Here is a 17438-nt window from a genome sequence, read left to right as displayed (position 1 = left end):
CCCCTCCCGCCCGCGTTTCCGGCCGGGCCGCCCCCGCGCGGGGCACTGTGGGTGCGGCTGCCTTGGGATCTCTCCTGGCAACGGCTTGGCGTCGCGCTGAGGCCCGCGGAGCTCTTTAGTGGGTTTGCGCCAACACCACGTCTTCCCCGGGCTCGACTCGCGGTCACCCTGCTCCCCTCAGCGCGAGGTAGGAGAAGGGCCCGGGCCGAGCGCCTCGGGGCCCCTCGCGGCCGTGGCTGGCCTCTCCCCGCGCTCCCAGCCCCGCGCGCGCCGCCGGGGAGCCTGCCGAGGGGCCCCCAACCGACCCCGCGCGCCCCCGCGCCGCGCACCCCGGGTGCCGCGTACGTTCGCTCGGAAGCACGGACGTCGGCTCGCGTGGCCCGGACGCTTTAGTGCTCCTTCTGACAGGGACGCGCGCAGCTGTTGCGCTCGGGGTGGCTGTCCTGAATCACAGTCACGCCTTAACGAGGACATTCCACACTTGAATTTCCCAGCAGATACGGCGGACGTCCTCTTTAATTTTTGTGTTAAGTAAAGCCTTTGAAATTGCCTAATGGAAGGTTGACTCGGGAGTGAAGGTAAAAGTATGCAGCACACTTGCATAAAGCACGTACTGAGAGCCTCAGAAACCTGAGAAAATTCCAGAGACACGAAGCACTGTTTCCCCACGATTCTTGCTGAGACGAAACTGTTTTGCCAGGGCTGCTTTTCTGGTTGTGAGCTTTTGAGAAACTAGTTAGACATCTCGGAAGTAGAGTGTCCGTCCTTGTCAGAAGGAAAGTATCAAAAAAAACCCAGATCCCTTTCACATTTGAAAAAAGATTTTACTGGCATCTAGTTTATATTAAATTAAATATAGGTGCATTATCCCTAGATTATTTCAACATAAGAGGTTTATTATGTGTATTTGTATAAGCTGCTTTTGAAATAGTTTGGAGAATCCAGAAACCCTGGGTTGTAACATTTGTTCTGCCACCCGTAGCTGTTAACCCATGGCCGATTCCCTTCAACTTTGTTGGCCTCACTTTCCACGTTTTTAAAATCATTATGTTCCATTAGGTTTGTTCAGCTAAAGTCTCCTCCGGGTATAAACGTTTTTCAATCTGGTTACAACCCAGCAGAAAGGATCTCTAGTTCTAAAAGTTGCTTGTTTTCACGACGTACTTGTAAGCTAAATTGGCTTAAATAGGGCTGATGATCAGGAAGTCCTTGTTTAGCAGCTTGGTTCTCAAAGTGTGGTCAGACCAACAACATCAGCACCACTTAGGAACTTGTTAGAAATGCACATTCTACGAGATGGTAGAGGTGATGATGGCCCCCACTCAAGACTTACTAAATCAGAAACACTGGTGACTGGGACGAGCCATCTCAACTAGCCCTTAGGTTTCCGATTCATGCTGAAGTTTGAGAACCACTGGTTTAGTTTTATGTGAGCTAAACCTTTTTTTGGGAAGCGGGGGGAGTTGGGGAGGGAGGGGTTAGGGGATCCGAACCCTTGACCTTAGTGTTATCAGCACCATGCTCTAACCAGGTGAGCTAACCGGCCAGCCTGTATGTATCTTTTACCAGTGACTTTTCCTATCTTTTGGAGATATTTTGGAATGACCGGTTCTGTCTGATTGACATTTGCTCTCATTGTAGTGAGTTTTCATCTTCAAATAGTAATAAGAAATTAACTTTAAATGGATCAAAGACCTAAATGTAAGAACTAAAGCCTTAAAACTCTTAGAAGAAAACATAGATATAAATCTTTTTGACTTGATTAGGCAGTTGTTTCATAGATGTGATACCAAAAGTACAACCAAAGAAAACATAGATAAATTGTATATTAGCAAAATTTAAAACTTATTGCTTCAAAGGATATCATCAAGACAGTGAAAAGACAAGGCACAGGATGGGAGAAAATATTTGCAAATCATGTATATGATAAGATGTAGTATCCAGAGTATATAAAGGATTCTTATAACTCATATAAGACAAATAACACAATTTTTAAAAGTGAATAAAGGATCAGAATTGACAGTTCTCCAAAGAGATATACAGATGGTCAATAAGCACATGCAAAGATGCTCAACATCATTAGGCATCAGGGAAATGCAAACCAAAACCAAAATGAGATACCGTTGTACACCCACTGGGAAGTCTATAATCCAAAACAGGGACAATAGCAAGTGTTTGGCTAGGACTTGGAGAAATTGGAATCTTCATACATTGCTAGTGGGATATAAAGTGGTACAGCTCTTTGGAAAACAGTCTGGCAGTTTCTCCAAAAGTTGAACATAGAGTTACTGTATGACTCAGCAATTCCATTCCTGGGTATATACCCAATAGAATTGAAAATATATATCCATGCTAAAACTTGTACACAAATGTTCATAGCAGTGTTATTCATAAGAGCCAAAAAACGGAAACAACCCAAATGTCCATTAGCTAATGAGTGGATAAGTAAAATGTAAATTTGATATTCAGCCATAAAAAGGAATGATGTAATTGTCTACTACAACATGGATGAACCGTGAAAACACTGTGCTAAATGAAAGAGGCCAGACACAAAAAGCCACAGGCTGAATGGTTCCATTTACATGAAAGGTCCAGAATTGGCAAATCCATATATACAGAAAGTAGATTAGTGGTCGCCAGGGAATGGGGGAAGGGAGGAATGGAGGGTGACTGCTAAAGGATCCCAGGTTTCTTTTCTTTCTTTCTTTTTTTTTTTTGGTGGCTGGCCGCCAGTAAGGGGATCTGAACCCCTGACCTTGGTGTTAAAGGCCATGCTCTAACCAACTGAGCTAACCACCCAGCCACCACCAGTTTTCTTTATGGGATGATGAAAATATTGTAGAATTAGGTAGTGGTGATGATTGCACAACCTTGTGATTATATTAAAAGCCACTGAATTGTATACCTTAAAGGGGTGAATTTTGTGGTATATGAATTATATATCAAGTAATAATTATATTAGTTTTTATAATATATATAAATAATTTTTAAAGGTTATGAGAGGTGACATATTTGTTATGCTGAGCAATAAGATTAAGCTGAAATTTTCTTAGGAATTTACTGGCACGCTTAAAATGGTACAAGCTTTAAAACATTTTTCAAGATAGGCAAAGTAGTTCAATACTACATTCCTTGGATAACTAGCCCTCCTCCACCTCTCACCCCCCAAATTGCCTAAAATATTGACTTGATTTGAATGATACTTTTGGGAATCATTCCCAGATTCTCTAGTAATTATTACATTTACAGTTTATGTATACAGTAATTGCATTTCTCCCATGCTTCTATTTTATTTTGACATCTATTTTACTCTCTTGCATTTTTTTCTCAACATTTTATTATGAAAATTTTCAAACATGCAGCAAAGTTTAAAGAATTTTACAGTGAACATTATACATGCTACATAGATTCCACTGTTAACATTTTTCTACTTTATCACATATCTATCCATTTATCTATCCCTCTATCCATCTGTCAATTCATCTTATTTTTGTGCATTTCAAACTAAATTACAGATATTAAACTTTCCCTTAAATTCTTCAGCATGAATATTAATTATAGTTCAATATTTGTTTACAGTTTTTTCTTTTGAGATAAAATTTACAAAGAAAAGCAGAAATCTCAAGTATGGATTTGCTGAATTTTCAAACCCAAACCCCTGTCAAGAAATGGAACATTTATCATCACCCCAGAAAATTCTCTCATGCCCTTTTTCTTTCGGTCTCTACCCCCATCCCCAAGAAGCAACCACTTGTTGTAACATAAGGCATAATTAAGATTCTTCGATATTGTACTTCAGAAAGTTTGTGGAAAAATAAAATGAAAGTAATACTGATCTTTCCATGAACTTTTTGAAATGCCCTTGTATGTGATCATTGTATTCTTTTTTAATGCCAAATAGCACTTCATTGCATAAATATGCCACATTTTGCTTATCCCTTCTATTGATGACCACTTGGTTTGTTTCTAATTTTTGGCTATTATGAATAAAACTCCTGTGAACATTCTTATACAATTTTTTTTGTAGACATTTGTTTTCATTTCTCTTGGTTAAATTCTTTGGAGTGGAATTGGTGGGTCATAAGAGGTATATGTTAATTTTATGAAACTGCCAGACTTTTTTCCAAAATTGTACTGTTTTATGCTCCCATCAACCGTGTATGAGGATTCCTGTTGCTCCACAACCTTGCTGACATCATGTTTTGCTGGTCTTTTTAATTTTAGCCATTCTGGTGGGTGTTTAGGGGTTTCTGCCTTGTGTTTTAGTCAACTGTTGCATACCTTTCTTCTGCACTTCATGCTCTGCTTCATGAAAATTAGGACAGTCACCTGTACCCCTTTCTAGTGCCTATCACATCGTAGTATGCATGGAATAAATGTAAAACAAGGGCGATGAATGAATGTTTTGACACTTAGTTTTGGGAATTTTATGTGAAAAAAAATTTAGGCGTTAAAAATATGTATAGATAAGTTTGACCAGAAATGTTAAGTAGTCATTTGAATTAAGAATTATTTCTTATACCTAAAACATTTACACTGCCAATTTTTCATAGGTACAAATGATGCAAAATGTGCATCTGGCTCCAGAGACAGATGAAGATGATCTTTATTCTGGTTATAATGACTACAATCCAACCTATGACACTGAGGTAAAAGATATATATATATATATGATTTTTTTTTTTTTTTTACATTGGTCTTTGTTAACCAGCTGGTTTATGAAGACTTTGGATTTGAGGGTTCTGCTTTATTAAGCTTTAGGTGAAATAAGCTGATTCAGAAACCTAGAAAAGTGCTGTTACTGAAGACTGTACTAACTCCCACCAATAATAGTAATTGCAGCAGAGGGGAAGATCATAAGACAGGTTATGATCTTCTAATTAAATTATACAAGTATTTTACAGAAAAAATAGGAAATAGTGATAAGTATAAAGTAAAATTAAAATCATAGAAACTGTCATCACTCAGAGATAACCATTAACTAACTTAAAGTGCTTATCTCGCCAAACATTTTCTTATGCAAATATACATATGTATATCTCTATATATTTTTGGATAAAATGATATGTGTGTACTATTTGGTATTGTGTGTACTGTTTTTTTGTAACCTGCTTTTTCTCTTTCATGAACCTCTATTTATTTCGACAAATCTCTATCTGCTTCACATTTAATGCTATAGTAACTTAAAAGATGAAATTTTTACTAAATCAAATGTGGATATTTTAAATCTGTTTACATCTCTTGTGAGAGTTACAGTTTCCAAATTGTAAAAAACAAAACAAAACTAAACTATTTATAAAATTACTTTGAACTAATGTAGGAAAAAGTAAGGAAGATGCAATTGTTAATTTGCTGCAGGTACTTAATAATCATACACTAGCATTTATAGGACTTTAATATTGCAAATCTTATTCTATTCTAGAGTTTTCCATATAGATTTTAGTAATTTTTGATGTTTTTTTTCCTCTGGAGTAAAATGGTGGTGTATGAATTTGAGACTAAGAAAGAATATAGAAACCATTCACTTATCCTGTATGAGAACAAATCTAGGCAATACTGATCATTACAGAAAATTTTAAAAATATAGAAAATTGTAGAAAAAAAGAAATAAAATGACATAAATCATCTTACCCAAAGATCACACACATTGGACATACCACCTGATGTTTTGTTGTATTCCCTTGTCCTTTAATATATGCAAATGTTTTCCCTCCCTGTATATAAACTCACAGATGATTATATAGTCTCCTTTTAAGTTTTTCCATTATAACATAAGCATTTTCTGAAGTTGGTATAAATCATGAAAACCACTAAAACACCCTGTTCTAATTGTAAAAGTTAATACATGCTCATCGTTGAAAACAAAGTTACAAATAATCCCATCACTCAGAAATAACTACAGTTTACATTTTGTTGCTTTGTCTTTTCTTCATGCATACATATACAGTTTTCATTTAGCATGTTTGAGATTGAATTATTTACTTTTCTGTTTGCTCTTTTATGTTCAACTATATCATAAGTAATGTCTCATGATACTAAAAAACTTAAATATGATCTTAATGGTTGCGTAATACTGAAAACATACAGTTGATTAGAAATATTTTTGTATCATAAGATATTTCCAGTTTTCTGTTGTTATAAATACATTGCGATAAACAAGCGATAAACAATTTTATGCATAAATAATTTTCTGTGTTTTGACCAAACATTTCCTGGGATAGAGTCCCAGAAGTGGAGTTACTGGATCATGAAGATGATCATTTTTTAAACATCAGAGAAATTTCCTATCTTTAGGTTGTCACAGTGTAGCATTTTATGATTTAACTTGAAGGGAATACTCAGAATATCAGGCCCCAAAATAAATTATACAGCAAAATAAAAGTGATATTTGATTTATCCATGGTTTTCTTTGTTCTTCATCAACCGTAAAAGTTCAATATATAACTGAATTACTTAAAACAGTAGCTTAAGGTGTTCATAAAATATGCAATTTGTTAATTCATAAACAAAAACTTACAAAAGTTGTGTTAGTTTGATATTTGTAACTAGAGAATTTGTTGGCTGTTCTTTTTAATTTGTCATTTAGTTAAAATTTATTGAGCTCTTTAATCAAATTTTACTAATAGTTTAGGAATCATAGAGGACATCCTTTTGCCAAAAGATCTGCCAAAGTGGAAATACAAATAATTATGATTCATACATAATTGCCTTTGGCTTTATGATATAAAAGTTACTAGTTTCTATGGCTAAATAAGAATTGTGTACTTATTTAATTTTATGTAGTTGTTTTGAAAGTTTATAAAGATAATTTGAAGCAAAAATGAAAGAAGAATACTTATACATAATAAAATCATGTTTTAAAGTGCTTTGTGTTAGCATCCTGGTTTTATAAACATTTTATTTTGATTACTTGCAGATTTTTAAAATGTTACTTGATAGTGACTCTTTTTTTGTATGTTTATATATTTTTTAAATAATAAGCAAGTATATTTTTGTGCGAAGTAGATTGAAATAAATCAGAGGCTCTTAAGTGTATCTGAAGAGTTAGAGCCAGAGAGTATGTTCTAGAAGAAGTAGGAAATAAAGGCTTATTAAAAGATTGGCAGTTGGTAAAACTAGGTGCTTTTGAGAGAATTTAAAAATGGCGTTTTGTCCAGGAAACCCAGGAACACTTGTATCCCTGCCCTCTACCAATCTTCCTTTCCTCAAATTTCATGAGGGGATTTCTGACAGGTCAGGAATTGCCAAAGCAAAATAACATTTTATGTCAACTGAGATATTGGTTTTAAATGGCACTGCAGTTTGGATTTGGTGGAACCTCCCTTTGTCTAGTTTAGCTCCAGTCTGAATCTTGGACTTCACCTCTCCAGTGAGATGAAAAGGCATTTTCGCTTGGGCAAATGGAAATGGAACAAGAGAAAATATTTGCCCAGTTGTTTGTAGATAACATGGCCTTTTCTGTTGTGAGGCTTTCTCAGGTAGTGATAGTAGGTGACATGATGCCAGCATATGGAAAAACAGAAGCGGGGGGGGGGGGGGCGAGGTGAGAAAGAGGCAAGAATCTCCATTCTTACTGCTCTAGCCACTAGGAAGAAAGGCCATATAGTTTTGTGTACTTGATCTTTTAACTGGGCATTATGGTACCAGCCAGCCATTTGAACAGTATTCAAGAAAATGACCTTAAAATGGACTAGCATAATCAGTACTCCTCTTCCTAGGGGAATATTTTGGGTTGTGTGAAGGGGGGAGATTTGAGGACAGGAGTTCTTGAGCCCCTACAGATGTCAGCAGTTGGGGTATGATGAATTACAGAGAATCTTGAATACCAAACAGAGGAGTTTAAACTCTTTTTTTGCAGTTCTCACTTCATGCTGAATGTCAAGTCTGTGTTTTCATTTTAGGAACTGGAGAATGACACAGCTTTTCAGCAAGCAGTGAGAACTAGTCATGGCAGAAGACCTCCAGTAAGTGAAATTTTTAAAAAATTTGTGGTTAAAAACGCATATCATAAAATTTGCCATCTTAACCATTTTTAAGTGTTCAGTTCAGTAGTGATAAGTATATTAACATTATTGTGAAACAGATCTTTAGAAGTTTTTCATTTTACAAATCTGAAATTCTATACTCATTAAACAACAACTCCCCATCTTCTCCCTTTTCCACGAACCCCCTGTAACCACTGTTCTACTTTCTATTTTTTATGAAATTGACTACCCTGGTACCTCACATAAGTGGAATCATAGAATATTTGTCTTTTGATTGGCTTATTTCACTTACTGTAATGTCATCAAGGTTCATCTATGCTGTAGCATGTGACAAGATTTCCTCCCTTTTTAAGACTGAATAATGTTCCATTCTAAGTATATACCACATTTTGTTAATCCATTTATCTGTCTATGGGCACTTGTCCATTTTTCTTGTTGGGCTATAGGAGTTCTTTATATATTCTGGATATAAACCTCTTATATGTATGATTTGCAAATATTTTCTCTCATTCTGTAGGTTGTGTTTTCATGCTGTTGATTGTGTTCTTTGATGCATGAAAGTTTTTTAGTTTGTTGTGGTCCCACTAGTCATTTTCACTATTGTTGCTTGTGCTTTTGGTGTCATATTCTAGAAATCATCGCCGAGACCAATACCATGAAGCTTTCCCCCTATATTTTCTTCTAGGAATTCTGTAGTTTTAGGTTTTATGTTTAGGTCTTCAATCCATTTTAAGGTAATTTTTGTGTATGGTATAAGATAAAAGTCCAACTACATTCCTTTGCACATGGATATTTGGTTTTTCCAGCAGCATTTGTCAAAAAGACTGTCTTCCCCATTGAATGGTCTTGGCATCCTCATCAAAGATCATTTGACCATATACACAAGAGTTTATTTATGGGGTCTCTATTCTATTCTATTGGTCTGAATGGCAGTATTATACTATTTTGATTACTGTAGCTTTGTAATATGTTTTGAAATCAGGAAATGTGAATTCTTTAACTTTATTCTTTTTCAAAATTGTTTTAGCTATTCAGGGTCCCTTGACATTCCATATGAATTTTATGGTGAATTTTTCTATTTCCACAAAAAATGACATTGGGATTTTGATAGAGATTGTATTGAATCTATATATCATTTTGGATGGTATTAGACATCTTAACAATATTAAGTCTTCCAATCCATGAACACAAGACATCTTTCCATTTATTTGTGTCATCTTTAATTTTTTTCAGCAATATTTTGTAGTTTTCAGTGTATCCAATCAGTGAATTGATTTTAAAGTATTTTAGATCAAAAGATTTCTTTATGTTTTTGAATATATAAGTATCATTATTTATGTTAATCATTGAAATATATTTACCTAAAACATTTGTTGTTTAAAGAAAATTTCCCTCTCTAATTTTTAAAGTGACATAAATATTGATCCTTCAAATGATTGGGGCTTAATTTATAAATTACCACTCCCTAATATTAATGTCCCTTTGTTAATTAATCTTCTACTAGTACATAAATTGCTATTGTGGTTTTTTTCAATATAACTATCAAAATTTTTGTATATGTAATGTAAAGTATCCTCTGGTCATCCTCTGTTTGTGGAACCAGGGGTGATAGTAACTCCTGGCAGTGTGTGTGGCAGTGCTCACAGAGTGTTGCCAGCTAGGGAAGGTCATCCATGGCTTTGGTGTCCAGAGTTTTTATGGAGGTTCAGTCACATACTGCCAGTGTGGCTGACCTTTAGTCTCCAGACCCTCCTGGAGGTTTGGATTGATACCTCTAGAAGTTGAAAATGATATGATGTGTTCCAAACTGCCCACCATAAATCACTGTCCAGGGGCCTAGAGATCACCTTCCAGTAAGTAGCCGAGGGCAAAGGCCAGATCTCTCTTTGGGTAAAGTTGATTCTACTGCACATTCCACAACCCATATTTTAGTTTTAAGGTGACCTAACTTGTCTAGTGTGGGTGCTTCGTAAGTCTTTATTGAATGACTTATATCAGTGCACTTTGTCTGCAGCTTAGCCTTTCAGGTATTGGATTGCAGGTGATGGTTTTGCCAGGCTGGCTCTTCAGAGACCTTCATCTTATAGCTGAGAAATACGAAGCCTGGAGAAGCCAGAGACCTCACAGCTATCTGTTAACGGGGATAGAGCTTGGGTCTCTTGATCCTCTGTTGAGTGATATTTTTATCACACCCTGCTTGTTATATGAAATGGAAAAAACTTTTATGAGTTTTATATGAAAGGTCTTGAACTCTTAAAAAGGGATATAATTCTAGCTAGTTCCTAAGGAGCTTACAGTCTTCCAAAGGAAAATAAAATGGACACACGGCATAAAGCAATGTATTATAAAAAAGAGTATGAATTGCTTTGGGACCACAAAGAGAGAAGAGAGTGGAGGAGCCACTCAGTGCTGACAACAAAAAACAAAAAAGCATAGATTTAGTCATCAGATTCTCATTAAAAGAATAATGGTCTCTTTCCCTCAGTTTGTTCTCATAGAAGAAGTTGCTGAGACCCATATCCTTCCTTTTCAGTTTTTTTCTAAGACTAAGACCTGGGGCCAACCTTGTCAAACATGAATTTTAAGCCATGTGATATGTATAAAATTAAAATACCTTCCTGTACTTAGTCAAGGAACTAATGATGAAAGTTCACCTAACAACTTTATGTGTTAATACCTGTAATTCAGGCATCTGTTTTCCTAAAAAATTAACATATATGAAGGGTCTTCTTAAAGTTCATGGAAAAATTCTTATTATCATTTAGTTCTATTTTTCCATGAATTTTTTGAAGTATCCTCATGTTTTTCCATATTTTCCCTCTAATGTATTTTCATTATTATTCAGTGCAAAATATTTTCTAATTTCTGTGGTGATTTTTTTTTTTTTTTTTGACCCATGTGTTATTTAGAAGTATGTTTCTTAGTTTCTAAACATACTAAAATTTTCTGGTTACCTTTGTATTACTGATTTATAGCTTTATTCTTAGATAGTCAGGGAACATAATATGTGTGATTTTATTCTTCGAAATTTATTAGTATTCCGAGTACATTTTAAAATAATGTATGTCCTGCAATTGATAGGTACAATGTAATAGGTCAATTGGGTAAAGTATGTTAATGATTTTGTTCAGATGTTCTATATTTTCACTGTTTTTTTTTTTTTTTTTGGTCTGCTGGTTCTGTTATTAGTGAGAAAGTGTGATCAGATCTTTCACTGTGATTATGGATCTGTTTCTTTTTTCAGATTTTTACTTTATGTATTTGGATCAAAGATATTTAGAATTATATTTGCATGGTAAATTGAGCCTCTTATTGTTTTGATATGTCTCTCTATTGCTAGTCTATTGCTATTTGTCTCTTTTGTCAGGTATCAATATACCTGTATTGATATAGTTACACAAGCTCTTTTTTGTCTATTATTTGCATTGTGTGTCTTTTCCACTTTTTTACTTCCAATTTTTCTATATCCACATATTTAATTTTTATCTCATAAGAGCAGCAGGTTTTTTGTGGGTTTTTTTTTTCAGTCTGACAATCTTATTTTTTTAGTGAAACATTTATTGTTTCTATTTATTTATTTATTTATTTTTAGGGTTCACTCCTTTTTGAAAATTTGATTTAGTATTTTTTTTCTTGAAACATACCTGATTTTACATATCTGTGGGGTACAGAGTTAAATATCAATACCTGTGTGCAATATGTGATGCTCAAATCAGGATAATTAGTATATTCAACATTATGCAATGTAATTGCTTTTCGTGGCCCTTTACCAATTCCTCTCTTAATCCCCTCCGCCTCCACTTTTCTCACCTCTGGTGACCTCAGTTCTGTTTTCTCCTTTTGAAAGTTCAGTGTATTATTGTGATTGTTTTATCTTTCTTTTTAAAACTTATTTGTTTGTTATTCTAGCCCCCACCTACGAGTGAGAAAATGTGGTATCTCTCTTTTTGTGCCTGGCTTGTTTCACTTAACATAATTTTCTCTAAGTTCATCCATGCTGCTGCAAGTGGCAGTATTTCATTCTTTCTTATGGCAGAGTAGTATTCCATTGTGTAAATGTACCACATTTTCCTTATCCAGTCATCTGACAGTGGACATTTACATTGGTTCCAACTCTTGGCCATTGTAAATAGAGCTGTGGTAAACATGGTAGTGCAGGTATCCGTTTGACATGATGATTTCAGATCCTTTGGGTATATACCCAGCAGTGGGATTGCTGGATTGTATGGCAGTTCTATCAGTAGTTGTCTGAGGAAACTTCATACCGTTTTCCGTAATGGCTGCACCAGTTTACAGTCACACCATCAGTGTAAGAAGATTCTCCTTTCTCTGCATTCTCTCCAGCATTGTTATTTTCTGTCTTTTTGGCAATAGCCAGTCTAATTGGCATGAGATGATATCTCAATGTGGTTTTTTTTTTAGATTACATATAGTATATTATCCTTTTTTTTTTTTTTTTTTTAAATTTTATTTTGTCGATATACATTGTGGCTGATTATTGCTCCCCACCACCAAAACCTCCCTCCCTCCTCCCTCAATGTCCTTTCTGTTTGCTTGTCGTATCAACTTCAAATAATTGTAGTTGTTATATCTTCTTCCTCCCCCCGGTTTGTGTGTGTGTGTGTGAATTTATATATTAATTTTTAGCTCCCACCAATAAGTGAGAACACGTGGTATTTCTCTTTCTGTGCCTGACTTGTTTCACTTAATATAATTCTCTCAAGGTCCATCCATGTTGTTGCAAATGGCAGTATTTCATTCGTTTTTATAGCTGAGTAGTATTCCATTGTGTAGATGTACCACATTTTCCGTATCCACTCATCCGATGATGGGCATTTGGGCTGGTTCCAACTCTTGGCTATTGTAAAGAGTGCTGCGATAAACATTGGGAAACAGGTATACCTTCGACTTGATGATTTCCATTCCTCTGGGTATATTCCCAACAGTGGGATAGCTGGGTCGTATGGTATATCTATCTGCAATTGTTTGAGGAACCTCCATACCATTTTCCATAGAGGCTGCACCATTTTGCAGTCCCACCAACAATGTATGAGAGTTCCTTTTTCTCCACAGCCTCGCCAGCATTTATCGTTCATAGTCTTTTGGATTTTAGCCATCCTAACTGGGGTTAGATGGTATCTCAATGTGGTTTTGATTTGCATTTCCCGGATGCTGAGTGATGTTGAGCACTTTTTCATATGTCTGTTAGCCATTTGTATATCTTCCTTAGAGAAATGCCTACTTAGCTCTTTTGCCCATTTTTTAATTGGGTTGCTTGTTTTCTTCTTGTACAGTTGTTTGAGTTCCTTATAAATTCTGGATATTAATCCTTTGTCAGATATATATTTTGCAAATATTTTCTCCACTCTGTTGGTTGTCTTTTAACTCTTTTAATTGTTTCTTTTGCTGTGCAGAAGCTTTTTAGTTTGATATAATCCCATTTGTTTATTTTTCCTTTGGTTGCCCATGCTTTTGGGGTCGTATTCATGAAGTCTGTGCCCAGTCCTATTTCCTGAAGTGTTTCTCCTGTGTTTTCTTTAAGAAGTTTTATTGTCTCAGGGTGTATATTTAAATCCTTAATCCATTTTGAGTTGATTTTAGTATACGGCGAGAGGTATGGATCTAGTTTCATTCTCCTGCATATCGATATCCAGTTATCCCAGCACCATTTGCTGAAGAGGCAGTCCCTTCGCCACTGAATAGGCTTGGTGCCTTTGTCAAAGATCAGCTGACAGTAAGTGTGTGGGTTGATTTCTGGATTCTCTATTCTATTCCATTGGTCAGTGTGTCTGTTTTTATGCCAGTACCATACTGTTTTGGTTATTATAGCTTTGTAGTATAGCTTAAAGTCAGGTAGTGTTATGCCTCCAGCTTTATTTTTTTTGCTCAGCATTGCTTTGGCTATGTGTGGTCTTTTATTGTTCCATATAAATGTCTGGGTAGTTTTTTCCATTTCTGAGAAAAATGTCTTTGGAATTTTGATGGGGATTGCATTGAATTTGTATATCACTTTGGGTAGTATGGACATTTTCACTATGTTGATTCTTCCAATCCAAGAGCATGGGATATCTTTCCATCTTCTTGTATCCTCTCTAATTTCTCTCAGCAGTGGTTTGTAGTTCTCATTATAGAGATTTTTCACCTCCTTGGTTAACTCAATTCCTAAGTATTTTATTTTTTTGGTGGCTATTGTAAATGGGCAGGCTTTCTTGATTTCTCTTTCTGCATGTTCACTATTGGAGAAAAGAAATGCTACTGATTTTTGTGTGTTGATTTTGTATCCTGCTACTGTGCTGAAATCATTTATCAATTCCAACAGTTTTTTTGTAGAGGTTTTAGGCTGTTCGATATATAGGATCATGTCATCTGCAAACAGGGACAGTTTGACTTCATCTTTTCCAATCTGAATGCCCTTTATTTCCTTCTCTTCTCTGATTGCTCTGGCTAGTACTTCCAACACTATGTTGAATAGGAGTGGTGAGAGTGGGCATCCTTGTCTAGTTCCTGTTCTTAAAGGAAAAGCTTTGAGCTTTTCCCCATTCAGGATGATATTGGCAGTGGGTTTGGCATATATGGCTTTAATTATGTTGAGATACTTTCCCTCTATACCTAACTTATAGAGGGTCTTTGTCATGAATGAGTGCTGAACTTTATCAAATGCTTTTTCAGCATCTATAGAGATGATCATATGGTCCTTGTGTTTGAGTTTATTAATATGGTGTATCACATTTATTGATTTGCATATGTTGAACCAACCTTGCATCCCTGGGATGAATCCCACTTGATCGTGATGAATAATTTTACGTATGTGTTGCTGTATTCTGTTTGCTAGTAATTTAGTGAGGATTTTTGCATCTATATTCATCAAGGATATCGGCCTGTAGTTTTCTTTTTTGGTTATATCTTTACCTGGTTTTTGTATCAGGATGATATTTGCTTCATAGAATGAGTTTGGGAGATTTGCGTCCGTTTCAATCTTTTGGAATAGTTTGTAAAGAATCGGTGTCAATTCCTGTTTGAATGTTTGGTAAAATTCTGCTGTGAATCCATCTGGTCCTGGGCTTTTCTTTTTTGGGAGCCTTCTGATAACAGCTTCAATCTCCTTTATTGTTATTGGTCTGTTCAAATTTTCTACGTCTTCACGGTTCAGTTTTGGGAGCTTGTGTGTGTCCAGAAATTTATCCATTTCCTCCAGATTTTCAAATTTGTTGGCGTATAGTTGTTTATAGTAGTCTCGAATGATTCCTTGTATTTCAGATGAATCAGTTGTAATATCGCCTTTTTCATTTCTAATTTTTGTTATTTGAGTCTTCTCTCTTCTTTTTTTTGTTAGCCATGCTAATGGTTTGTCAATTTTATTTATCTTTTCAAAAAACCAACTTTTTGATTCGTTGATCTTTTGAATTGTTTTTTGGTTTTCAATTTCATTCAGTTCTGCTCTGATCTTAATGATTTCTTTCCGTCTGCTAACTTTAGGTTTGGATTGTTCTTGTTTTTCTAGTTCTTTAAGGTGAAGTGTTAGGTTGTTCACTTGCCATCTTTCTATTCTTCTGAAGTGAGCGTTTAATGCAATAAATTTTCCCCTCAATACTGCTTTTGCAGTATCCCACAGGTTTTGGTATGATGTATCATTGTTTTCATTAGTTTCAAGAAATTTTTTGATTTCCTGCTTGATTTCTTCTTGGACCCATATGTCATTAAGTAGAATGCTGTTTAATTTCCATGTGTTTGTATAGTTTCCAGAGTTTCGTTTGTTATTAATTTCTAGTTTTAATCCATTGTGGTCTGAGAAGATACATGGGATAATTGCAATTTTTTTGAATTTATTGAGACTTGATTTGTGACCTAATATGTGATCTATCCTGGAGAATGATCCATGTGCTGCTGAGAAGAATGAATATTCTGAGGTTGTTGGGTGGAATGTTCTGTAGATATCTGCCAATTCCAATTGGTCTAGAGTATTGTTTAGATCTTGTGTTTCTCTACTGATTCTTTGCCTAGATGATCTGTCTAATATTGACAGTGGGGTGTTCAGGTCCCCTGCTATTATGGTATTAGTGTCTATTTCCTTCTTTAGGTCTAATAGAGTTTGTTTTATAAATCTGGCTGCTCCAACATTGGGTGCATACATATTTATGATTGTTATGTCTTCTTGATGGATCAGTCCTTTTATCATTAAGTAGTGTCCCTCATTGTCTCTTTTTATGGTTTTTAGTTTAAAGTCTATTTTGTCAGATATCAGAATAGCTACTCCAGCTCGTTTTTCTTTTCTGTTTGCTTGGTAAATCTTTTTCCATCCTTTCACTCTTAGTCTATGTGAATCTTTATGGGTGAGGTGGGTCTCTTGTAGGCAGCATATAGTTGGGTCCTGCTTTTTGATCCAGTCGGCCAGTCTGTGTCTTTTAATTGGGGAATTTAAGCCTTTTACATTAAGAGTTGTTATTGAAAGGTGTTGATTTATTCCTAGCATTTTATTGGTTGTTTGGTTGTCTTAGGTGTCTTTTGTTCCTTGCTTTCTGATTTACTGTTTGTTTTCTGTGTTTGTTGGTTCCTTAGGTTGTAGATAGTGTTTTTATTAGCTTGTTTTCTCTTCATGAATGCCATTTTTACTATACTAGCGGGTTTAGATTTTTCTTAGGTTTTTATGGCAGTGGTAGTTATTTTTCAGGAACCAAACCCAGTACTCCCTTGAGGATTTCTTGTAAGGGTGGTCTTGTGGTAGTGAACTCCCGCAGTTTTTGTTTGTCTGAGAAATATACTATTTGCCCCTCATTTTGGAAGGATAGCCTTGCAGGGTAGAGTATTCTTGGCTGGCAATCTGTCTTTTAGTATTTTGAAAATATCATCCCATTCCTTTCTAGCTTTTAGGGTTTGTGATGAAAAGTCTGATGTTAACCTGATTGGGGCTCCCTTATAGGTGATTTGACGCTTCTCTCTTGCAGCTTTTAAGATTCTCTCTTTATCTCTGAGTTTGGCCAATTTGACTATGACATGTCTTGGAGAAGGCCTTTTTGGGTTGAATACGTTTGGAGATCGTTGAGCTTCCTAGATCTGAAGATCTGTGATTTTTTCCTATACCTGGGAAGTTTTCTGCCACTATTTTGTTGAATATGTTTTCAATGGAATCTCCATTTTCCTCCCCTTCTGGAATACCCATGACTCGCATATTTGATCGCTTATGGTTGTCTGATATCTCTCTCAGATTTTCTTCAATGTCCTTGATTCTTTTTTCTTTCTTTTTGTCTGCTTGTGTTATTTCAAACAGCCCATCTTCAAGTTCGGAGGTTCTCTCTTCAACTTCGACAAGCCTGCTGGTTAAACTCTCCGTTGTGTTTTTTATTTCGTTGAATAACTTCTTCAGTTCAGCAAGTTCTGCTACATCTTTTTTCAGGACATTGATTTCCTTGTACATTTCCTCTTTCAGATCCTGTATACTTTTCCTCATTTCATCAT

At 35.6% G+C, this 17438-nt stretch overlaps 1 protein-coding gene across 7 annotated transcripts in view; it reads left to right on the top strand.

Moving 5' to 3' along the window:
• The first annotated feature begins 32 nt into the window (after positions 1-32).
• IFT88 (intraflagellar transport 88) overlaps positions 33-17438 on the top strand; it is a 162089-nt gene continuing 144683 nt past the window's right edge. For 6 of the 7 annotated variants that reach the window (XM_063101884.1, XM_063101881.1, XM_063101885.1 and 3 more), the window contains exons 1-3: positions 33-187; positions 4554-4649; positions 7902-7964. In XM_063101884.1, the coding sequence (XP_062957954.1) occupies positions 4560-4649; positions 7902-7964 (153 nt within the window). In that variant the 5' untranslated portion in view covers positions 33-187; positions 4554-4559. Of the gene's footprint in view, positions 188-529; positions 579-4553; positions 4650-7901; positions 7965-17438 lie in introns of those variants that run through there. The other variant, XM_063101880.1, reaches the window with a different exon arrangement.

The sequence above is a fragment of the Cynocephalus volans genome, chromosome 7 (genome assembly GCF_027409185.1).
Source record: "Cynocephalus volans isolate mCynVol1 chromosome 7, mCynVol1.pri, whole genome shotgun sequence".
Lineage (NCBI taxonomy): Eukaryota > Metazoa > Chordata > Mammalia > Dermoptera > Cynocephalidae > Cynocephalus > Cynocephalus volans.
Note: the sequence above shows the minus strand (reverse complement) of the source record. Positions and strands in the feature narration are given on the sequence as shown.